The sequence below is a fragment of the Macaca fascicularis genome, chromosome 12, assembly GCF_037993035.2.
Source record: "Macaca fascicularis isolate 582-1 chromosome 12, T2T-MFA8v1.1".
In the NCBI taxonomy this organism is placed as follows: Eukaryota; Metazoa; Chordata; class Mammalia; order Primates; family Cercopithecidae; genus Macaca; species Macaca fascicularis.
Genome location: NC_088386.1, coordinates 127,167,168 through 127,191,665, shown reverse-complemented (window position 1 = coordinate 127,191,665; position 24,498 = coordinate 127,167,168). Strand labels below are relative to the sequence as shown.

Genomic DNA, 24,498 nt, shown 5'->3' with positions numbered 1-24,498 from the left:
TTGCGGTGAGCCAAGATCGCACCACTGCACTCCAGCCTGGGCAACAGAGAGAGACAGTCTCAAAAAATTAAAAAATAAATAAATATTGCTGTTGGACAACTGGTACCTGGCCAACCTTTCACTTCTGCCCAATGCTCTATGTTTCCCAGGACTGTCTCCCACCTTTGATGACCAATGTTCCCGGAGGGGATCAATAAGTGCTCAGGGAAGCTATGTCCAAATGTCATCCCAAACTTTGGTTTATGCCATCTTCTCCTAGCTAACTTCATCTAACATGGGCACAGTCCTGTTTCCTTGCAGAGCGAGGCTGGTGCTTGCTACTCAGCCCAAAAGCAAATGCTGTATTATGCAGGATATACACATAGATGGGAAAATTATAAAGAAAAAGCAAGGGGCAGATTAACACAACAGTCAGGATGTGTATGCACACTTCACAGCAGCACTATTCACAGTAGCCAAAAGGTGGAGGCAATGCAAATGTCCACTGATGGAGGAACAGATAGATATGCAAAATATGGTCCATCTATACAATGAAATATTAGCCTTAAAAAGGAAAGAAATTCTGACATATGCTACATGGATGAATCTGAGGACATTAGCTAAGTGAAATAAACCAGTCACAAAAAGAAAAATACTGTACAATTCTACTTATATGAGGTATTTGGAGAAGTCACAATCATAGAGACAGATAGTAGAATGGGAATTTGCCAGGGACCTGGAGTAGGGGGGAATGGAGAATTATTGCTTAATGGCTACAGAGTTTCAGTTTTACAAGATGAAAAAAGTTATTTATGGAGACGGATGGCACGTGATGGTTGCACATTATGAATGTGTTTAATACCACTGAACTGTACACTTAAAAATGGGTAAGATGCTTAGAGATATGAAGGGAGATATTTATGAAGTCTAGAAACTAAGAATTCAGCTAAAAATGAAAAATTCAGTTCTCTATAATTTCATTAAATTTGGCTCCATTCAAGTTTTTGGTCTCGAGTGTTGCAGGAAGTCAGGGGCCCCGAATGGAGGGACCGGCTGGAGCTGCGGCAGAGGACCATAAATTGTGAAGATTTCATTTTAATATGGACATTTATCAGTTTCCAAATAATACTTTTATAATTTCTTATGCCTGTCTTTAATCTCTTAATCCTGTTATCTTCGTAAGCTGAGGATGTACGTCACCTCAGGACCACTGTGATAACTGTGTTAACTGTACATATTGATTGTAAAACATGTGTGCTTGAACAATATGAAATCAGTGCACCTTGAAAAAGAACAGAATAACAGTGATTTTTAGGGAACAAGGGAAGACAACCATAAGGTCTGACTGCCTGCAGGGTCAGGCAAAATGAGTCATATTTTTCTTCTTGCAGAGAGCCTACAAACGGACACGCAAGTAGGGAAGATATCGCTAAATTCTTTTCCTAGCAAGGAATATTAATACCCTGGGAAAGGAATGCATTCCTGGGGGGAGGTCTGTAAATGGCCGCTCTGGGAATGTCTGCTTTATGTGGTTGAGATAAGGACTGAGATATGCCCTGGTCTCCTGCAGTGCCCTCAGGCTTACTAGGGTGGGGAAAAACTCCACCCTGGTAAATTTGTGGTCAGACCGGCTCTCTGCTCTCGAATCCTGTTTTCTGTTGTTTAAGATGTTTATCAAGACAATACACACACCACTGAACATAGACCCTTATCTTATCACTGAACATAGACCCTTACCACTGAACATAGACCCTTACCATAGACCCTTACCATAGACCCTTACCATAGACCCATAGATCTTTACCACTGAACATAGACCCTTACCATAGACCCTTACCACTGAACATAGACCCTGATCTTTATTGAACCCTTATCAGTAGTTCTGCTTTTGCCCTTTGTCCTGTTCCCTCAGAAGCATGTGATCTTTGTTAGACCCTTATTAGTAGTTCTGTTTTTTGCCCTTTGAAGCATGTGATCTTTGTACCTACTCCTTGTTCTTACACCCCCTCCCCTTTTGAAACCCTTAATAAAAACTTGCTGGTTTGAGGCTCAGGTGGGCATCATGTTCCTACCAACATGTGATGTCACCCCCGGTGGCCCAGCTGTAAAATTCCTCTCTTTATACTGTTTCTCTTTATTTCTCAGCCAGCTGACACTTATGGAAAATAGAAAGACCCCACATTGAAGTATTGGGGGTGGGTTCCCCCAATACTCGAGCTGTAATTCTCAAAGCATCCTGGACCAGCAGTATTAGCATCACGGGAAAACTTGCTGGAAATGAAAATCCATGAGCCCCACCATAGACCTATTGAATGGAAACTGTTGGTGGGACCCAGTGATCTGTTTTAATGAGACCTCCAGGAGATAACAATGCACATTAAACTTTGAGAACCACTACGGAAGAGGAATGGACTGAGTTCAATTTCCTGTCTGTACAGGCTAGTTTACCTTGGTCCCATAGTGACACAGCACCCGTGTTGGACAAGGAGTCTTTCTGCCCTGCAGATTCTCTGACATCTTAAGAGAACTTCAACTCATTTCTTTTTTTTTTTTTTTTTTGAGATAGAGTCTCAGTCTGCCACCCAGGCTGGAGTCCAGTGGTGCAGCTCACTGCAATCTCTGCCTCCTGGGTTCAAGCAATTCTCCTGCTTCAGCTTCCCAAGTAGCTGGGATTACAGGTGCGCACACCACACCTGGCTAATTTTTGCATTTTTAGTAGAGACAGGGTTTCACCATGTTGGCCAGGCTGGTCTCAAACGCCTGACCTCAAGTGATCTGCCCACCTCGGGCCTCCCAAACTGCTGGGGTTACAGGCATGAGCCACCATATCCAGCTTATTTCTTTTTTCTTTTTTCTTTTTTTTTTAAATTATTTAATGTTTGTGAGGTACAGGTGGTTTTTAATTACAGGGATAAGTTATTTAGTGGTGACTTCTGAGTCTTTGGTGCACCCATTGGGTACAGTGAACACTGCCACCTGTGCAAGGTCCATTATAACATTTTTCTTCGCATCCTCATATCTCAGCTCCCACTTATAAGTAAGAACATAATGATATTTGGTTTTCCACTCCTAAGTTACTTCACTTAGAATAATGGCCTCCAGCTCCATCTAAGTTGCAGCAAAAGACATTATTTCATTCCTTTTTATGGCTGAGTGGTATCCCATGCTGTATATATACTATATTTTCTTTATCTGCTCATTTGTTGATGGGCACTTAGGTTGGTTCCAAATCTTTGTAACTGCAAAATGAAAACATGTGTGGGCATGTGTCTTTTTCATATAATGACTTCTTTTCCTTTGGGTGGATGGCCAGTAGTGGGACTGTTGGACCAAATGGTAGTTTTACATTGAGTTCTTTAAGGAATCGCCATACTGTTTCCCATAGTGGTTGTACTAATTGACATTGCCACCAGCAGTGTAAAAGTGTTCAAGGGTTCAGCTCATTTCTTCTTCTTTTTTTTTTTTTTGAGATGCTCTGTCACCAGGCTGGAATGCAGTGGTGCCATCTCCGCTCACTGCAACCTCCATCTCCCAGGTTCAAGTGATTCTCCTGCCTTAGCCTCCTGGGTAGCTGGGATTACAGGCATGTGCCACCATGCCTGGCTAATTTTTGTATTTTTAGTAGAGACAGGGTTTCACCATGTTGGCCAGGCTGGTCTTGATCTCCTGACCTCCTGATCTGCCCATCTTGGCCTCCCAAAGTGCTGAAATTATAGGCGTGAGCCACTGCACCCAGCAGCTCATTTCTTCTTAAAAAAATAAACCAGGCCAGGCACAGTGGCTCATGTCTGTAATCCCAGCACTTTGGGAGGCTGAGGTGGGTGGATCACTTGAGGTCAGGAGTTCGAGACCAGCCTGACCAACATGGAGAAACCCCGTCTCTACTAAAAATACAAAATTAGGCGTGGTGGCACGTGCCTGTAATCCCAGCTACTCGGGAGGCTGAGGCAGAAGAATTGCTTGAACCCAGGAGATGGAGGTCGCAGTGAGCCGAGATCGTGCCACTGCACTCCAGCCTGGGTGACTAGAGTGAAATTCCATCTCAAAATAAATAAATAAACCATAGCTGGGCGCAGTGGCTCACGCTTGTAATCCCAGCACTTTGGGAGGCTGAGGTGGGTGGATCACCTGAGGTCAGGAGTTCGAGACTAGCCTGGCCAACATGGTGAAACCCCATTTCTACTAAAAATACAAAAATTAGCTGTGTGTGGTGGCGGGCGCCTGTAATCCCAGCTACTCAGGAGGCTGAGGCAGGAGAATTGCTTGAACCCAGGAGGTGGAGGTTGCAGTGAGCTGAGATTGCGCCACTGCACTCCAGCCTGGGTGACAAGAGTGAGACTCCATCTCAAAATATATATATAAGTAAACCACAGCAATTACATATAGTGACTTGAGGAAGAAATTACTCTCTTCAATGGCTACAGAGTTCACTGCATTTTTGACAAAAACCGTAGATGACAAAACCCAACACACCTTTCATCAGAGGACACATTCTCATTTTATACATAATCAAGAAAGGAAAAAAACACTGCCAATTAAACTATAATATGCCACTAACTGTCAGATACACCCTAATAGCAAAGATGTTAAAATGGGGGGGAAAGTGTATCTTCGAGTCAATGAAATAATGTTAGAAATAATCAGTATTGACTTCACTCTTTGAATTTGAGTTTGGAAGTTATAACAATATATTATTCAGGTGCTTCATGCCTTGTAGGCTGGATTCAATGCCATTATAAATCCAAACAGAAAAAAAAGCAAGAAAATAAGTCAAGAATATGAGAGAGTATTTTCAAACTTAACACAACTCTTTCATGAGAGCATTAAGACTACATTCACAGAATAAACTGGCAACTCAAAACTCAAATTGTATTGCCTGTATGCACAACAGATGAATGTATAAATCATTTTCCCAGGGTCTGCTGCTATGGTTTAAATGTCCCCACCAAAACTCATCTCGACATTTAATTGCCAATGTAGTAGTACAGGGAGGTGGGAACTTTAAGAGGATATTAGGCATTAATGGATTAATGCCATTATTGCTGGAGTGGGTTAGTTATTGTGTGAGTAGGCTCCTGATAAAAAGACAGCTTCAATCCCCATTCTCTGTCTTGCATGCTCACTTCTGCCTTCTGCCTTTTGCTTTGGGATAACTCTTGCCAGATGCTGGTGCCATGCTCTTGGACTTCCTAGACTCGAGAACTGTGAGCACAATACACTTGGATTGTTTATAAATTCCCCTATCTGTGGTATTCTGTTATAGCAGCAGGAAATGGCCTACAACAGCTGTTTAATCAGTGAGCGTTCAGAGCATTTGGTACTCCACTCAGTGCACACATTGTGAAGTTTAACCACAGCTTTACATTTTTACAGCACTCTGGACAAAAATTCAACCAAATAACAAAATATAGTACCCTGTTAACATGTGCCAAATTCAAAATCCTGATCCTCCTCCTGTCCAGTGAAGACTGGTGCAGATACAGACAGGAGGGGCAAGGACAGAAGAGAAAGCCCATGTAGTGACTACTTGGTGCCAGGCGTGGGGCTAAGGACTTCCCACACATGACTGTACGTAATCATCCCAACAACCTCCCGAGGCAGGCGCGACTCCTTGCCCAGATGAGGAGGTGCCTGAGCCTGAGTAACTTGCTTATGGTGACCCGGCTAATGAGTGGTAGAGCAAAGGTTGGAAAGCTAGTTTATTTTACTCCAAATCTCATACTTTTCCCACAGGATCAGTAGACCTATCTGGTCCAAAACTGTACGTAAGTACTGTGTTCAAGACATTTTTCGTCAGGCCCAGATGTAAACAACCTGAATTTGCTTATCTACCTTGTCCCTCCAAAGTCATATTCAGTTTTCAGGACTCATGGCAAGCAGTGAGGTGAGGTAAAGAGTTGGGAATTTGAGAAAAGGAAAAACGGCAGAAAAGAGCTCCAGAGATGATGAACCAAGCAGTTCTAACTTGTCTAGAACTCTTCACTAGAAGCAAAAAGTAGGCCAATGCCTAAGGTGAGCAAAAGACCTCATGAGCTCAAGGCTGACATAAAGTTACGATACTGAAAATGTGTATAGAAATTAAAGCTTCTCTCATCTACTGAGATCATTCCCTAGAATTGAAGGCCATGGCCGGGATCTGGCCCACCTCTTACCAACCTGGTTGTGGCTATGACAGTCCAAGAGGTCGTTGCTGATGTAGGCCTGCAGAACGGTCTCCCTCTGCTCTCCAGGATGGGATGTGGTCAAGCGCTGGAGCAAGGAGAAACAAAAGCAGCGAGACCTAAGTCTTACCATGGAGAAAAGTTTCACAGAGCAGGCGTGTTTTAAATGGCAGTATCAGTAACTACACATTTAAGCAAACAAAATAAGTAATATTCAGCTGGGGAGGTGGTGGCAAATTAACCGGCCAACCAAAACAAGAAATTTTGATGTGGGCCGGGTGCAGCGGCTCACGCCTGTAATCCCAGCACTTTGGGAGGCCAAGGCAGGCGGATCAAAAGGTCAGGAGATCGAGACCGTCCTGGCTAACGTGAGGAAACCCCGTCTCTAGTAAAAATACAAAAAAATTAGCTGGGTGTGGTGGCAGGCGCCTGTAATCCCAGCTACTCGGGAGGCTGAGGCAGGAGAATGACGTGAACCCACGAGGCAGAGCTTGCAGTGAGCCAAGATCACGCCACTGCACTCCAGCCTGTGTGACAGAGTGAGACTCTGTCTCAAAAAAAAAAAAAAAAGAACCTATCATGTGCTTCCTAATGGGTGACACAGGGAGCCAATTTATACATGTGAACTCTTCAGAGAAGTGAGGCAGCAAAATGCTCAGACTGCAAGTGTGCAGATAGGGAAGAGCTCATCCATGCCCAGAGAAGCATTTCTTGTATAAAGGGGCTCAGAAGCTGGCCCCTGCAGGAAAGGCTGCCTATTAACCAGCACAGGGGAGCGTGAGTATGGTGGGGGACAGGGAAGTGAGGTCTAGCTCAGGGAAGTACAATACAGGGCACAGTGGTGTGGGCTCAGTGGGAGGGGCCCAGGGCTCACTGTAGAGCACTCTGAATGCATGCTCCGCCAACAAATTCACTCTATCCTATCCTATAGGGAATGACAGAGTGATACAGTGCATGTGTCTATGCGTGTGTGTGCATGTGTGCATATGTGCATGTATGAGTGTAGAGGTAGCTGGCTAGAATTTTGTAGATTTTAGAAAGCCATAAGTCTGTCATGTTGCTACAAGTAAAAATTTATGCAATGTCCACAGAGCTAGTATAATGGTTGTGTGTATGTGTGCACATGGGTGTGTACAGGTGTGAGGTGGGATACGAAAAAGCACGTAACAGAGTAAGCAAATATCCTTGCTCTTTCAGGAAAATCCTACTAGATAAAAATCCTGAGGCTGTAAGCCCTGCTTCTAGCCAAAGAGAAGCTGGATGTGCAAGGAATGTGCTAGTTCTTAGCATGGGCAAGAGCACAGGCCAGAGCATCAGACGCCCTGGGCTGGAAGGAGAGCCGGGAAGGCCTCCAGAGCAGGCACTGCCAACAGACGTGACCATCATGGCCAGGGTGTGCCTGGAATGTCACACTGGGATGCTGCTACCCTTCTGTTGAGTTCACTGAGGTTGAAGCAGGGGCAAGAAGCCGGGTGGGGGCACTGGAGAGGGACACAGACAAAAACATTAGAAACCTGTTCACCTTTCCTGGTTGTTTTGTGAGGATGTCACTCTCTCAGCAAAGGAATACCCTGTCTCAGCAAGAGGCTCAGGAGTAGCACGGACTGAGAGGAAGTGCAGTGTCAGTAAACCAAGAGCCATATAAAAGATGAGTTTGAGAGTTTGAGCAGAGAGAGACAAATGGCCAGGGAGGAGACGGCCACTGTGGATGACTCATGCTGCCCCACCCACTCCAGTCCTGACCCAAACAAAACCAGAGCAGACATCACTGCTTGTCCATAGGACTCTTCCTGTGGATCCTGGATACGTCGTCCGAGTCCTCAAGACGTACTTCAGGAAGCACTATCATAGAAGCATGCAAGTGAGAACTGTTTCTATCCACAGATGGGAAATTGCTAAGGATCCTTATGCCAAGATACCTTGAAATTCGGGGGTCCATGAAGGTGTCTGATGCTAATGAATTAGAATGAACTGTTCAGTTAAAGAACTGCTGGCTCAATCAATGTTGGCTTGAGTCAGCAGTTCTCACAGTGTGGTCCAGAGAACCCGGAGAGGTCCCCCAAACCCTTTAGGGGGTCTGCAAGGTCACAATTTTCATAATACTAAGATATGACAATGCCTTTTTTGTGATCAGTCTCTGGGAGGCTATATGAAGTGTGACACTGACAATCAAACCCAAAGCAGATATAAGAATCCACCTGTCTTCCATCAAGCCAGACATTAAAGACAACTGCAGAACAATGCTGCTTTTCTCACAATTCTGTTGTTGTTTGGAAAGTAGTATTCATCACAAAAAATGTTATTTATGTTAACATGTCATTCATTATTGCTCATTTTAAATGAATTAATAAACATATACTTCAAATCTTTAGCGTTTTGTTTTCGTTTTTTGGTTTTTTTGAGATGGGGTCTCACTGTGTCGCCCAGGCTGGAGTGAAGTGGTGTGATCTTGGCTCACTGGAACCTCTGCCTTCCGGGTTCAAGCAATTCTCCTGCCTCAGTCTCCTGAGTAGCTGGGACTACAGGCACCTGCCACCATGCCTGGCTAATTTTTTGTATTTTTAGTAGAGATGGGGTTTTGCCATGTTGCCGAGGATGGTCTTGAACTCCTGACCTCAGGTGATCTACCTGCCTCGGCCTCCCAGTATGCTGGGATTACAGGCTTGAGCCACCATGCCCAGGTAAATCTTTTCAGTTTTAATTTCAAATGCTGTAAATATTGGTAGACAAAATTCACATAAATGAAAGCTCTCTGAGGTCCTCAGTAATTTTTGAGAGTGGAAAGGGGTCTGACACTAAAAAGCTTGAGAACCAATTGCTGACTTCAACTGCACTCAATCTGAACACTAGGGAGAAAAGTAACGATGGGGACCAGGCCACTTCCTTTAGGCCTTGTGAACAGGAGTTCTTTCCTTGGCGCCTCTCCAGGGTGCCCACACGGCAGTACCTGAATACAGAACCTCTGTGGGACTGTGATCAACCCTGACTCCATGCGCTCACACGCGGCCCCCACAAGTAGAGTGGGGCTCATGGCCAGGAAAGGGCTACACGCAGGTGCAGTCTCTCAGGCCTTGCAATTCATTTACCTAACTCATTACATCACAATTGCCATAATATAGGAGTTTCTCAAAGGAGGCCCAGGCTATCTTCAGAAGTGGCTTTCGACTTCCGTTCTTGGTGTCAGCAGACAGTGGGGAAGAATGATTTCTGGAAGATGGGTTAAAAGATACAAGCAAGGTAGCCAGCCAAGAAACCAGTACTGGTTTAGTTTTGTTTTCTAACTTTAAGACAAAGGTACCTACCCAGCGTAGAGCCTGCAACAAGAAGGCTTTCAAGCGGTCACTCCCCAAAATCAAATCCTTCTTCAGTTTCTCATAATCCAAGGAGGGCAGTAATGGGACATCCTTCAATTTCCTACTCAGCAACACAAGTTCAAAGAGAAAGAAAAGGGCAAAAGGGCATGTTCGTTACACCTCCTGAGCATCATGACACCCGAGCTAGAGCCTGCTGTTCCCCTGGGCTCCCAGCATGACCTCCCGGCTTCCACTTGGAGGGTGGGCTGGGTTCTGGGCTCCTACCTCAGCTTCAACCAGCTCAGCTCTGCCTGTTCTGTTGGATGGACTTAGGTTCTGTTTAACATTTTTCCTAAAACAAGGAGTCTTTGTCTGAACAGATTTAGAAACCCCTACATTCACCTTCAGCCAGACCTCCCTAGGATGGGGAGGAAATCACCTTGGGGGCATCTTGACTTTCCACCAAAGTTCTGTTTAGAATTCCAGACATAGTTCAAAGACAATTAGCATCACCAGGCCCCAAGAGTTCTACCTAAACACCTGAAGCCAGTGATCCTCTCAAGCCTGAGCGACTGGACTGGGGGAATATGAATGACAGTCAGAAAACAAGTGTGAAGAGTAAGTAGGCAGAGGCCAGGCATGTTGGCTCAAGCCTGTAATCCCAGCACTTTGGGAGGCCTAGGCAGGTGGATTACCTAAGGTCAGGAGTTCGAGACCAGCCTGGCCAACATGGTAAAACCCCATCTCTACTAAAAACACAAAATTAAAATTAGCCAGGCATAGTGACACATGCCTGTAGTCCCAGCTACTCGGGAGGCTGAGACAGAAGAATCACTTGAACCCAGGAGGTGGAGGCTGCAGTGAGCCAAGATTGCACCACTGCACTCCAGCCTAGGCAAGACACAGCAAGACTCTGTCTCAAAAAAAAGAAAAAAAAGAAAAAAAGAGTAATTAGGTGGGTGGCTCAGCCCTCCGACGAGGTAGAATGCGTGGTCAGCAAGCAGCATGGGAACATAGGCAGGAGATGGGTTGTAGGACAATTTGCAGATCCTCCTCAGGGAGACTGCAAAGACCTCTGGGGAGCCAGGTTTCAGTGAGGAGAGACCTCAGATTTGAGATCCACACAGCTCAGACTGCCCCGCCACTCACCTTCGGTCAGCCAGAAACCAAAGGAATCACCTCAGCCTCCTTGTTGCTAAAACAAGTGTCTTCACGCTTTGTTTTTTGTTGTTTTATTGTAGAAAAGAAGATTAGAGGGCATGGAAAAACTGGTGAAACTAAATGAGCTTTGCAGTCTACTTTACAGTACTTTATCAATGATGGTTTCCTCATTTTGGTGTAATACTACAGTATTACGCCAAATGCTAAGTGTTGTATATGTATTAACTCATTTTGATCCTCACAACAATCCTAAAATAGAATTACTATGATTCTCCTCATTTTATAAGTGAGGAACTGAGGCACGAAGAAATTATATAAGTAATCCTCGGTCCCAGGGAGGGTAGCAGGAGTGGGCTTTTAACCCTAGCAGTCTGTGCAGTGATACTGCTGCCAAAGTGGTAGGAGAGAATAAAGTGTGGGGTCAAGGTCAGACTCAGGCAGGGCTGAGGGAGGAGGAATGCTGTGGGCATCTCAGGTGTGTGAGGAATCACACAGCACCCCTATCTTCCCCTTCTCCCCTGCAAAGCTGGCTCAGAGGGTCCCAGAAGCCACCCTGGTCCTCATGTCCAAGTCAAAGGTTCTCAACTCCCTTGCCACCACAGCATCAGACACTCCCAAGGGGGACAGCCCAACTCATCAGGACATGAGTGCTCAGGCATACACAGGGCTGCCCATGGCCCTGATCACAGTGTGAACCAGCAGACAACACAAATTCAGACAGTGCAACACTCTGTGGATTGCACTATGATAGTAGATTACATTTCTATACAATACCATATGAACAATTCTACAGTTGTTTTCATTTGAGGTTTCCTTACCAAAAGAATAGAATTAACAATATAAGATGGCCGGGCACGGTGGCTCACACTTATAATCCCAGCACTTTGGGAAGTCAAAGGGGGTGGATCACTTGTGGTTGGGTGTTCGAGACCAGCCTGACCAATATGGAGAAACCCTGTCTCTATTGAAAATACAAAATTAGCCGGGCGTGGTGGCATATGCTTGTAATCGGGAGGCTGAGGCAGGACAATCGCTGGAACCCAGGAGGCGGAGGTTGCAGTGAGCTGAGATTGCGCCACTGCACTCCAGCCTGGGCAACAAGAACGAAACTCCGTCTCAAAAAAAAAAAACAAAACACACACATGCAATAAAAGATAATTCTAGTTTAACAACATTACTTATAAGTACTCGTATTTCCTTTAATATTCACATGTAGCTCTAGCTCAAAGGCATTCCTCTAAGATAGGCTGCTGAGTGTTTATTAAAGACACTTTGAATTCCCGTTTTACACATTGCTGTTCTCCTTAATAAAAATTCCTAAGAGTAGTTACTTACACGGGTGCCAAGGAGGCTCGTAACATGGTGGATGCCTGGGGGGAAGAGGACAGAAGAAAACAGATGGTGTTAAACACTGATAGCAACGCACGGATCCCAAATCACCCTAATAGCATGTAATCAACAGATGTGCAAGTTAGGTTTTTTTTTTTTTGTTTGTTTGTTTGTTTGTTTGTTTTTTGAGACGGAGTCTTGCTCTGCCGCCCAGGCTAGAGTGCAGTGGCCCAATCTCGGCTCACTGCAAGCTCCGCCTCCCGAGTAGCTGGGATTATAGGCACCCGCCACCACACCCAGCTAATTTTGTTTGGTATTTTTAGTAGAGACGGGGTTTCACTGTGTTAGCCAGGATGATCTCCTGACCTCGTGATCTGCCCGCCTCAGCCTCCCAAAGTGCTGGGATTACAGGCGTGAGCCACTGCAGCCGGCCCAGATGTGCGAAGTTTTAATCCACCAGGATTCACCAACCAAAGTCACACATGATGTAAAAATCAACCCAAACTAAAGTTACACACCACTGCTCCAGCTCACAGCCTACCAGCCCTTGTTTGATGTTACATCACTCCAAGCAAAACTCTGTAGAGGCTGCTCTGCCTATGGAGTAACCATTCTTTGATTCTTTTATTTTCTTTAGAAAAAAACAAAAGCAAACAACCAAAAACAAAACAAAACAAAACCTCTATAGAAAATGATGGGTTCCTGTCTCTACTAAAAATACAAAATTAGCCGAGTGTGGTGGCACATGCCTGTAATCCCAGCTACTCGGGAGGCTGAGGTAGGAGAATCGCTTGAACCCAGGAGGCGGAGGTTGCGGTGAGCCGAGATCACACCATTGCACTCCAGCCTGGTCAACAAGAGCGAAACTCTGTCTCAAAAAAACAAAAAAGAAAAGAAAAGAAAACGATGGGTTCTCCCTGACCAAACTCCCAGGGGCATTTCAAGCTGCCTAATTAAATACATTATGAAGAACAAAAGCAATATGAATCATTATATTATTCTGGCTTTTTTCTTTATTAAGATTTTCTCAGCCGGACGCGGTGGCTCAAGCCTGTAATCCCAGCACTTTGGGAGGCCGAGGCAGGCGGATCACGAAGTCAGGAGATCGAGACCATCCTGGCTAACACGGTGAAACTCCGTCTCTACTAAAAAATACAAAGAAAACTAGAAGGCGAGGTGGCAGGTGTCTGTAGTCCCAGCTACTCGGGAGGCTGAGGCAGGAGAATGGCGTAAATCCAGGAGGCGGAGCTTGCAGTGAGCCAAGATCTGGCCACCGCACTTCAGCCTAGGCGACAGAGTGAGACTCCGTCTCAAAAAAAAAAAAAAAGATTCTCTTCAAGTATAAAAATGTGCACTTTGTACCAAGTCAAACATTCTAGAGGTGTTTAAAAAACATTAACAACTCCTCTTCCACCCCACTCTCTTATAATTCTGATCCTGTCTATAGGCAAAATCATTGCCTACTTTACGGAGATTCTTGTCCCATTTATTTTGTGTGTGTGTGTGTGTGTGTGTGTGTGTGTGTGTGTGTGTGTGTGTCTTTTTGCCACTTTAGGCAGTGCTGTATTATGTATGTACTAAAATACATTTGAGAAACATATAAACAGATACAGTGTGTGGTGCTTGTTTGAATTGACTCAAATAAACCAATTGTAAAAAGATATTTTGAGAAAATAAGGGAAATCTGAATATGGAGTGGACTGGTATTAGATACTAAGGAATTAGTGTTAACTGTATTTGGTGTTGTGGCTATGTGTTTGTATATTAAAGTCTCTGATCAGTTAGAGATGTATATTGAATTATTTACAGGTGACATGACATGTTTGGAATTGGATTTTAAAGAACTCCAGGGTGGGGGCAGGGAATAAGTAGAGGAGAAGAAACAAAGCAAGATTAGTGAAATGCCATTTACTGATCAAGCTGGGTGATGGTCACTTGGAGACCCATTTTATTATTCTCCCCTCTTTGCGTGCATGAAATTACAAAAGCCTTGTTAAAAATGTTATTTATTGTCATTTAATGATACTGAATTTTTTTTTTTTTTTTTTTTTTACAGATAGGGTCTCACTATATTGCCCAGACTGGTCTTGAACTCCTGGGCTCAAGCGATCCTCCCGCCTCAGCCTCCAGAGTAGCTGGGATTATGGGCGTCTGCCACCATGCTTGTACTTACTGATACTTTGTTTTGTGAGCTAAGCTGGACTTCCAAAGTCTAGATCAAAGGGTATGTGAGTTTTAATTCTGATAAACATTGCCAGACGCCCCGCACTGAAGGAGACCTTTCCTTTTTCATTATCAGTACTGGATCCTATCATTCTAAAACTTCCATCAATTCGATGGGTAGAAAACAGTTTACTTTCTTAAATTTTAGTGATATTGCCCATTATTTTTCGTAACCTGCTTTTTGACTTTGCCTTCATGCCTTATGTGATACCAGATTGTTTTCATGGATTTCAGTCCTGCTTCAGAAGGTCTACCTACCTCAAGGTGATATACACATTCTCTCAATTCTTCTAACATTTTCATAGCTTTATTTTTTACATTTAGAGATTTCATCCTTCTGGAGTTCATGCTACTGTGTTTTCCTCTGTGGTGTGAGTGACGCATGCAACTTTGTTTTCTTATTCCCTGAGAGCCAGTTATGCTGCGCCATGTAAGTCCCACCCAGGCCATCCAGTATCACCTCAAAATGCTTCCATCAGTACATCTTGCTTCCTCCCTCTCTTTTTCTTCACCTCCTTTTTGTTCTTCCTTTTTCAATTTGAATGTGAACACTAAGGTGGAAGGAACGTCATCTTCAGGCACCAGAGCTCCCTGCAGCCTGACACCAGCTGCTTCACATACTTCCTAGCCCTGACAGCATCTGACTCCGTGACCCATGAAATAAACCACCCCTCTCCTACCTCCATTGTCTGCTAGGTATACAACTTTCCTTAGTTTTATTTCTGGACTCTGCAGCCCCCTGCTACTCAAAGTGTGCTCCTCAGACAAGCAGCATCATCCAAATCTCATTGAAAATGCATAATTTTGGGTACCATCCCAGACCTCCTGAACCAGAACCTGCACTTCAGCCAGGTCCCCAGCGGATATGTCTGCACAATAAACTTGGAGAAACCCAACTCTGGTCCATAAATTTTTTTTTTTTTTGAGACACAGTCTCGCTCTGTTGCCCAGTCTGGAGCGCAGTGGCACGATCTCAGCTCACTGCAACCTCTGCCTACCGGGTTCAACCCAGCCAAACCGTGCCCAGCCAAGTACCACTTTTAAATGGCTCAGATCAGCCAGGCATAGTGGCCCTGGCCTGTAAATCCCAGCACTTTGGGAGGCCGAGGTGGGCAAATCACTTGAGGTCAGGAGTTCCAGACCAGCCTGGCCAACATGGTGACACTCCATCTCTATTAAAAATACAAAAAATTAGCTGGGCGCGGTGGCGCACACCTGTAGTCACAGCTACTCGGGAGGCTGAGGCAGGAGAATCGCCTGAACCCAGGAGGCGGAGCTTGCAGTGAGCTGTGATCACATCACTGCACTCCAGCCTGGGTGACAGAGCAAGATTCCATCTCAAACAAACAAACAAAATTTAAATTTTAATTTTAAAAATGGCTCAGATCATGCATGTATGTTTTTATACTTTTACCCTTGATTGCTTTAATAAAGAAATTACCTATTCCTGTTGTTGGCTTAAGTAGTGAGTTCAGAAATAAGTTTGAAATGTCATCTAAATTATTCACCTAGCTGGGCACAGAGGTTCACGCCTGTACTCCCAACACTTTGGGAGGCTGAGGCAGGAGGATCACTTGAGCCCAGGAGTCTGAGACCAGCCAGAGCAACATGATGAAACCCTATCTCTAAAAAAAAAAGGCCGGGCGCGGTGGCTCAAGCCTGTAATCCCAGCACTTTGGGAGGCCGAGGCGGGCGGATCACAAGGTCAGGAGATCGAGACCACAGTGAAACCCCGTCTCTACTAAAAATACAAAAAATTAGCCGGGTGCGGTGGCGGGCGCCTGTAGTCCCAGCTACTCAGGAGGCTGAGGCAGGAGAATGGCGGGAACCCGGGAGGCGGAGCTTGCAGTGAGCCGAGATCGCGCCACTGCACTCCAGCCTGGGCAACAGCGTGAGACTCCGTCTCAAAAAAAAAAAAAAAAAAAAAAAAAAAAAAATTAGTGGGGCGTGATGGCGTGTGCCTGTGGTCCCAGTTACTCGGGAGGCTGAGGTGAGAGGATTGTTTGAGCCTAGGAGGTTGAGGCTGTAGTGAGCCAAGATCACACCATTGCACTCCAGCCTGGGCAACAGAGTGAGACCCTGTATCAAAAAAGAAAAAAATTATTCATTTAACACATTACAGAGACCAAGAAGCTAAGATAACAAGTCAGATGGGTCAAGTAAGGACACGGCCATACTAAAATATTAGCATGGCTGGGAGCAGTGGCTCATGCCTATAATCCCAGCTACTTGGGAGACTGAGGCAGGAGAATCACTTGAATCTGGGAGGTGGAGGTTACAGTGAGCAGAGATCACACTGCTGCACTCCAGCCTGGGCAACACAGCCAGACTCCATCTCGAAAAGAAAAGAAGAGAAGAGAAGAGAAGAGAGAAGAGAAGAGAGAGAAGAGAAAAGAGAAAAGAGAAGAGAAGAGAAGAAAAGAAAAGAAAAGAGAAAAGAAAAGAAAAGGAGTGGCCTCCTCACTCTCTACATCCCCCAAAGTATCAGGTCCTACTGATTCCATCCTACAGCTGCTACCTTCTCTCTAATCCCTGTGCCAGGGGCTTCGTTCAGGACTTCTTCTCTCCTTTGAACTACCACGTTAGCTTAATAAGGATGTACTCACTGATATTTATGGAGGGCTCACTAGTCACCAGGCACACCATTGTAGGGACTTTACACATATTAACTCATTTCATGCACTGTCATTTCCACTTTCAGATGCACAAACACAGGGACTGAGCAACTTCCCCTAGAACAAGAATCTAATCAGGCAGTCGGGTCCCAAAGCCCACATTTGCCCTGCTTCAGGTCTCTCCTCCAGCCCTCCTTCCACACTCAGCACAGGGGTCTTTGTAAAAATTGCATCTGCTCAGTCTCATCTCAGGCCCCCTCAAGGCTCCAGTCACCAGTTCCTCTCCCTGGTGGCCCCTCGCTCCCTTCAGCCTCCTTCACTCCCCATCCTCCAGGATAGCTCCGATCTTCCCTGGCCTTCCATGTTCTCAGGGACCATTTCCAGCCTCACCGTCTACCCTCCCCTCTGGGAGCATGGGCTGGCACTGATTTTCCTCGGCATCCCGAGTTCTCTGCAGGGTGTGCGGCAGCATTTTCCACACTGTGCACTAGCCATGTTTCCTTTCCCTCCAGTGCTTCTCAGCTGCGAGTGATTTTGCCCACAGGGGATATCTGACAATGTTTGGAGACATTTTGGGTTGTTAAAAGTGGGAGTAGCGCTACTGGCATCTAATGGAGGATGGCCAAGAATGCTGCTAACCAACCTACAGTGCAACAGACAGCCCTACAACAAAGACATCAACAATCACAAGCCCCAAAACCATCCATCACAGTCAGGATCACCAATCACAGAAAAATTTCCCTCACTGAGCTAACAATGGATTCTGAACAGAGTGGACTCCCCCTGCTACAGAGGCTCTGACTCCAGCCCACTCCAGCCCAAGTGAGTGCTGTCTGATTTCTAGGATTTCAGGCTGAGAGCCCAGGGAAAGGCCAGCAGGCCTGGGGGATCAGAAAAAGGACTGTGCTCCCAATCACAATGGACCTGCGAATGCACATGGTGGTCTCCCGCCCGTGGAAGTGCGCACGGGTGGGCGGTGGCCTCCCTCCCGTGGAGGTGCGCACGGGTGGGCGGTGGCCTCCCTCCCGTGGAGGTGCGCACGGGTGGGCGGTGGCCTCCCTCCCGTGGAGGTGCGCACGGGTGGGCGGTGGCCTCCCTCCCGTGGAGGTGCGCACGGGTGGGCGGTGGCCTCCCTCCCGTGGAGGTGCGCACGGGTGGGCGGTGGCCTCCCTCCCGTGGAGGTGCGCACGGGTGGGCGGTGGCCTCCCTCCCGTGGAGGTGCGCACGGGTGGGCGGTGGCCTCCCTCCCGTGGAGGTGCGCACGGGTGGGCGGTGGCCTCCCTCCCGTGGAGGTGCGCACGGGTGGGCGGTGGTCTCCCTCCCGTGGAGGTGCGCACGGATGGGTGGTGTTCTCCCATCTGAAGAAGGCTGGCTCAAATGCAGGGGCAATGCTTTTTACAGTGCTAGTGAAGAATAGTGGAACAACTAATGTAGCAACCTATCAATTATTCACTAAGCACCTGCCTTGTGCCAGGCTCCCTTCTAGGTTCTCTGGAATCTTTGGGTAGGATGGATAAATGTCTACCTAAGCCAAGGTGAAAGAGCTGCGTTTCTGCCTCCATCCATCCCCTCTCAGCCACAGGAGGACCTGGGGCCTGCCTCCCAGAGCAGCTGCTCCCCCTGGCTGGTGTCATGATGTGGGGAGGTGGGCAGTGGGGCCACACCAAGCCTGGGACAGCTCTTGGTGACTAGCAGGATGGGGACTTTCTAAGAGAAACCAGCAGGAGGCGTCAGGTAAGGAAAGTGTTCCTGGGTCCAATCTAACTGGAGACTGCCTGGGTTCAGCAAGGGTAACAGTTCTCCCGTGGGACTTCTCGGGAGTCTCATGTTGTGCTGCTGTGCTGGGAATGTCACTGTACGGCAGTTCACAAGCTTATTAACTCCCAGGCTGTTTGGCTGTGGGGCAGGGAAATCCTGCGGGATGGGCATTTGTGGGCATAGGCTTTGGAAAATGCTGCGCTAAGTAGAGACAGCAGCAGGATGGGGCAGGGGTGTGTGGGCCAGTGAGGGGCAGAAAGTAAGTGTCGGGGCTAGACCCCAGCAGAGGCTACCAGTGAGCCCCCGAAGATGAGGCCATTTCTGCCAACCCCTTCTTCTCTCCCTATTCACATGGACTAACACAGAGCACTGTGGCTGGGCAGGCTGGGCAGGGTCACGTGGGTAAGGAAGGTAGGGCCCCTTGACCTCAACAGAGGTTCAAATGCCCACAATGGAACCCTTGAGGCAATACGTCAGTCAGGGGACTGGAGAGGCGATGGAGGCCCAAGCCAGAGGCACATCCCCATCAGATGGGGAAGATGCTGCTATGGCCCACTCTTTTTGTTTTTTTTTTGAGACGGAGTCTCATTCTGTTGCCCAGGCTGGAGTGCAGTGGCATGATCTTGGCTCACCGCAACCTCTGCCTCCCAGGTTCAAGCGCTTCTTCTTCTGCCTCAGTCTCCTGAGTAGCCAGGATTACAGGTGCACACCACCATGCCTGGCTAATTTTCGTATTTTTAGTAGAGATGGGGTTTCACCATATTGGTCAGGCTGGTCTCGAACTCCTGACCTTGTGATCCGCCTGCCTCAGCCTCCCAAAGTGCTTGGATTACAGGTGTGAGCCACTGTGTCTGGCCTTGCCAGCTTTTTAACAAGGGACGCTTGCAGGAGACGAAAACCACTTCACCCTAAAGAGATGACGGTGTTGAGCAAGAGGGTAATATGATCGGATGCCTGTAAGACACCTGAGTCCTTCCTGGAACCTGAAGGGTACAAATAAACAAGACACAACCAGAAAGGCCACTTCAGGTCCCATGTGACAAATGACCAGCAAGGTAAGAGCTTTAAGACCAATTAGGAAATGTGACATTAAGCCAGGCGAGAACTGTGGAGAGCCTGAACAAACACAAAAACAACAGCAACGTGGGCAGGAAGGGAGGAAGCTCTTTCCGATCCCATAACCAGGCAAAGGACATAGAAAAACCTCAGAGGCTTCCCAGGTGTTCCCTGGAGTGTCTTTCACTGAGATAGGAAATTCAGGAGGGGAGACCACCTGTGTGGAGGAAAAGCTGAGCCCGATTTGGACACAAATCTGGTGAACCTGTCATTCATGGGGAGGCCAGGAAGTCTGGGTTTGGAGCTCCGGAAAGGTCTCCGCTGATGGCCGGTCACAGCTCTACCCACTGGTTGAGTTATTAATACAAAGGTGTTTTCTTTTTTGAGACAGAGCCTTGCTCTGTTGCCCAGGCTGGAGTGCAGTGGCGTGATCTCAGCTCACTGCAACCTCGGCTCACCGCAACCTCTGTCTCCCAAGTTCAAGTGATTCTCGTGCCTCAGCCTCCTAAGTAGCTGGGATTACAGACGTGTGCCACCACGCTCAGCTAATTTTTGTATTTTCAGTAGAGATGGGGTTTCATGATGCTGGCCAGGCTGGTCTCAAATGCCTGACCTCAAGTAATCTGCCTGCCTCAGCCTCCCAAACTGTTGGGATTACAGGCGTGAGCCACCGCACCCAACCTACAAAGTTGTTAAACCCTCTCATCACCAGGTTGGTCTGGGTATGCAACAGGCATTGGTATACAAGGTATAGCAGGGTCGGGGTGCTGGTTGGGAGACTCCTCAATACAAGGGCGTTGCACCAAGGAAGATGGCCTGGACACATGGCGGCAATGTGGGGAAAGCATAGGCATTTGCCAAGATGTAAGAAAATCACACTGGGGATAAGGCAAGGGCTGAAGATGCTGAGCTTCAGGCCAGAGCCACAAGCCACATAACAAGAAGCTGCTGACAAAGATGGCTGAGGTGGAAGCAGGTGCCTTACAAGACCCACATGTCCTGGGCCTTTTTAGATTTAATGCTATAGCATCTATCACAAAATCAAAACCATTTTAATGCAAATTAAAATCACAAGGCGGGGCATGTTGGCTCACGCTTATAATTCCAGCACCTTGGGAGGCCGAGGTGGGAGGATTGTTTGAGGCCAGTAGTTCAAGACCAGCCTGGGCAACAAAGTGAGACCCTGTCTCTACAAAAAAAAATTTTTTTAATTAGCCGAGTGTGGTGGCGTGTGTCTGTAGTCCCAGCTGCTTGGGAGACTTAAGGCAGGAGAAGCACCTGAGCCCAGGAGGTCGAAGCTGCAGTGAGCCTGGGTAACAAAGCAAGACCTTGTCTCAAAAACAAAAAAAACCTTGTATGTGTTGGTGGGAATGTAAATTAGTTTAGCCCCTGTGAAAAGCGGTGTGGAGGTTTCTCCAGAACTTCAAACGGAACTATCATTTGACCCAGCAATTCCATACCCAAAGGAAAATAAATTGTTCTACGAAAAAGACATATGTACTCATATGTTCATGGCAGCACTATTCACAATAGCAAAGCCATGGAATCAACCCAGGTGCCCATCAGCATGAACTGGATAAGGACAATGTGGTACATATATACAATGGAATACTATGAAATCATAAAAAAGAACAAAAGCATGGCCTTTGTAGCAACATGCATGTAGCTGGAGGCCATCATCCTAAGCGAATTAACATGGGAAAAGAAAACCAAATACCACAGCTGTCACTTCTAAGTGGAAGTTAAACACTGAGCACTCAAGGACACAAAGATCAGAATAACAGATAACTGGGAACTACTGGCAGGGCGAGGGTGGGAGGGGCAAGGTTTGAAAACTAACTCTCAGGATTATGCTCACTACCTGGGTGATGAGATCATCTGTACCCCAAATCCCAGCGACATGTAATTTGCTCATGTAATTTGCTCATGCACAAACCTGCACATGTACCTGCTGAGCCTAAAATAAAAGCCAAATAAATAAAGTGTTTCAACTTTTATTTCCAATGGGGCCTTATCTGGAGTCATTGAAGAAAAAGAGCATTAATTCTCAAATGGGCCATCTTTCTAAATAAGGATGCATTTAAATGGAAACCTCCCCATCCAAGGAATCCACAAACCCAGAGGTGCCACTAGGTGGGATGTGGGACTCACTCAGGGGGCAGGAGCTCAAATTTCTACCTTAAGAGTTGGCACCAGACTCTGGCTCCTGGTCAGCCTCCCTTCTACCCACTCCTGCCCTGCCCTTAGGGCAGAGGCTTGGTATAGGGTGGACGGCCCCCCTTCGTGGCACACCTTTTCTCCAGCGTCTCTGCATTCACGTTTGCCCAGGGGGAAGAGGGGGTGAAGAAGAGAAAGACCAACCAAGGCACTTTCAACTGCTCCTGGCAGGAAAAATGTGTGCTACACCACTAGAAACAGCAGAAAACAGAAAAGCCACCTAAATGTCTGATGGAGGAATGCCGTTCTCAAATTAGAACTCTAAAAGATAAAGAAAATATACACATAAGTAAAAATTAATGATATATACTTAAAGGCTCTAGAAGGATGCACATGAAACACAGGCAACAGGTTCCCACGGGAGGGCAGGATGCGCTAAGCGAAGGGAGGAGATGGGTTTTGTTCCATTTACAGATAAAATGGTACACTTTCTAGCTAACACATTTGTGTAACGCTAGCCCTAACCTTAACGCTAACCCCTCGTGCCCAGGGCTGACTTTCAATACATCACAGCCAGGGAGCTGCTCTGCCACGGGCAAAACCACGACAGAAACCCCGACAGCAGAATGTCATCCAGGAACAGCGTAGCACTGCGTTTCCTGCAAACAAACACACCTGTGAGACTTGCGTAATCTTAGAAAACAAGAAACTCAGCCTCTTGTGCCCTGAGGGATAAGTTTCTTCCTTACTTCTTATCACTAAGTTGATGATAATATAAAATCTGATTTCTCTCCTATCCCAGCAAGCCACAGGCTCTGATAAGGTAAGGACTACAGTAAGACAAATGGGTTGGAACAGCAATACATGGAGTCAAACTCAAAAGGCCACCTGGGACAGCTCTTGCCTCAAAGAAATGAATCCCGTCATTATAAACCCTCTGGGAGTGCCTAGATACCTGTGCCAGCTTCGATAACATGGGCAGCTTTCTGAACACAGCTACCTGGGTGAGGTAGAACCCAGGTGAGGGCAGAACCACACTTCTTTCCTCTTGTGGTGTTTCTCCTGTGAGGTGCTCTGTCGGTGGGAGACTTCCTCTCCAGAGAGGGGTGACTAGCAGGACTTGTGAGGCAGGGGCAGAGCTGGCATCACTGCCCTGCCTGTCCTCTTCTGCTCTGGGCAGAGCCCACCAGAGAAGACGTGTCAACTCCGCTCCTCCGTGCCGCCCTCATGGCAGCCACAGCAATGGCAGCGGTCTAGGCTTGGCCAGAGCTGTCCAGGACTGTGCAAGAACGCTTCTGTAATTTCCAGGCACAAGAGTAGGACACCACCTGCCTACAAACAAAATCCACATTCTCAGCCAAGTGTGGTGGCTCACACCCATCATTTCGGGTGTGATCCCATCCCATCATTTTGGGAGGTCAAAGTGGGAGGACTGCTTGAGCCCAGGAGTTTGAGACCAGCCTGGGCAACATAGTGAGACCTCATTTCTACAAAAATAAAAAATAAAAATTAGCTGGACATGATGGTGCAGGCCTATAGTCCCAGCTACTCAGGAAGCTGAGGTGGGAGGATCACTTGAGCCCAGGAGGTCAAGGCAGCAGTGACCCCTGATCGTGCCAATGCACTCTAGCCTGGATAACAGAGCGAGACCCTGTCTCAAAAAAAAAAAAAGACCCACATTCTCCAATATAAGCTTTGTCAGCACCAACAGTGATATTTTCAGCTCCATTTTCCTTTCCTCTTTTGTCCTATATTTCAATCAGTTCAGAACTCAGGGGGAAAGAGGGGCTCTATTTAAGGGCCCTTTTGAATTTTGAACAGCAAGTAAGTTGGTAGAAGCCCAGATTCTTGTTAACTGCCAGATATAAAAACCAGTATCAAGTGTACCAAACTTTATAGACACCAACGGCTTTGTGGCAGGGCCCAGCCAAGCTCCTTTACAGTATGTAATTAGCAGTAACACTCAAGCTCAACAGAGCACCTGACGGCCAGCTGATCTGAGACCTCTCCGTGAAGGAGGCTGATCTGTGCCACGTATTTATCTTGAAATTGATGGTCTTCTGTTGGGCCCTAGAGTAGAATTTATCCCCTTAAAAACTTATTTAAAAAGCAAGCAATCTTCTCCTTCCAAATACTAAATCCTATCAGTCCAGTCACTGGACGTTGCATCTAAACTGTTTCTTAATTTCCTTCTTCACACATTGTAAATCTGAACTCGAGACAGATATCATAAATCAACTTTATATACGCATGCATAGTCAACAACAATATTCTGTTATATTTTGACAATGACCCCGCCATCCGCTTTTCATCATTTTGTTAGAGAAATCGGCTAGAATTTTTGCAGCTTTTATTGTGTGTTCCTAAGTCAATGATTCAGTAGGAGAATGGTATCACTAAGCTAAACATAACTCATCCTCCCTTCCCTGGTTTCCAGTGGTTACACAGAGTCTGTATTTTGCTGCTAATGTAACAGTCAGGGGTGGTGGGACTGTCTCCTGACAGATGGCATTGATAACTTCTTGTGGGATAACCAGTTATGTCGTACCCCTGCTCCCTTTTAAACCGTGCTTAATAACATGTCATCAGTTTTTTCTTTCTTTTAAGACAGGTTCTCACTCTGTCACCCAGGCTGGAGTGCAGTGGTGCGATCTCCTCTTGCTGCAGCCTCCACTCCTGGGCTCAAGTGATCCTCCCACTTCAGCCTCCTGAGTAGCTGGGGTTACAGCCGTACACCACCAAGCCCAGCTCATTTTTTTCTTTTTT

At 46.6% G+C, this 24,498-nt stretch overlaps 1 protein-coding gene across 50 annotated transcripts in view; it reads right to left on the bottom strand.

Annotated features, from left to right (window-relative positions):
• ARMC9 (armadillo repeat containing 9) overlaps positions 1-24,498 on the bottom strand; it is a 180,867-nt gene that overhangs the window by 111,684 nt on the left and 44,685 nt on the right. For all 50 annotated transcript variants that reach the window (XR_012421558.1, XR_010580129.2, XR_012421552.1 and 47 more), the window contains 3 exons: positions 11,930-11,964; positions 9,443-9,554; positions 6,136-6,228 (listed from right to left, as the gene is read on the bottom strand). Coding sequence is in view for 36 of the 50 variants with exons in the window: in XM_074010479.1 (XP_073866580.1) it covers positions 6,136-6,228; positions 9,443-9,554; positions 11,930-11,964 (240 nt within the window). In the remaining 14 variants the exon portion in view is untranslated. The remainder of the gene's footprint in view (positions 1-6,135; positions 6,229-9,442; positions 9,555-11,929; positions 11,965-24,498) is intronic.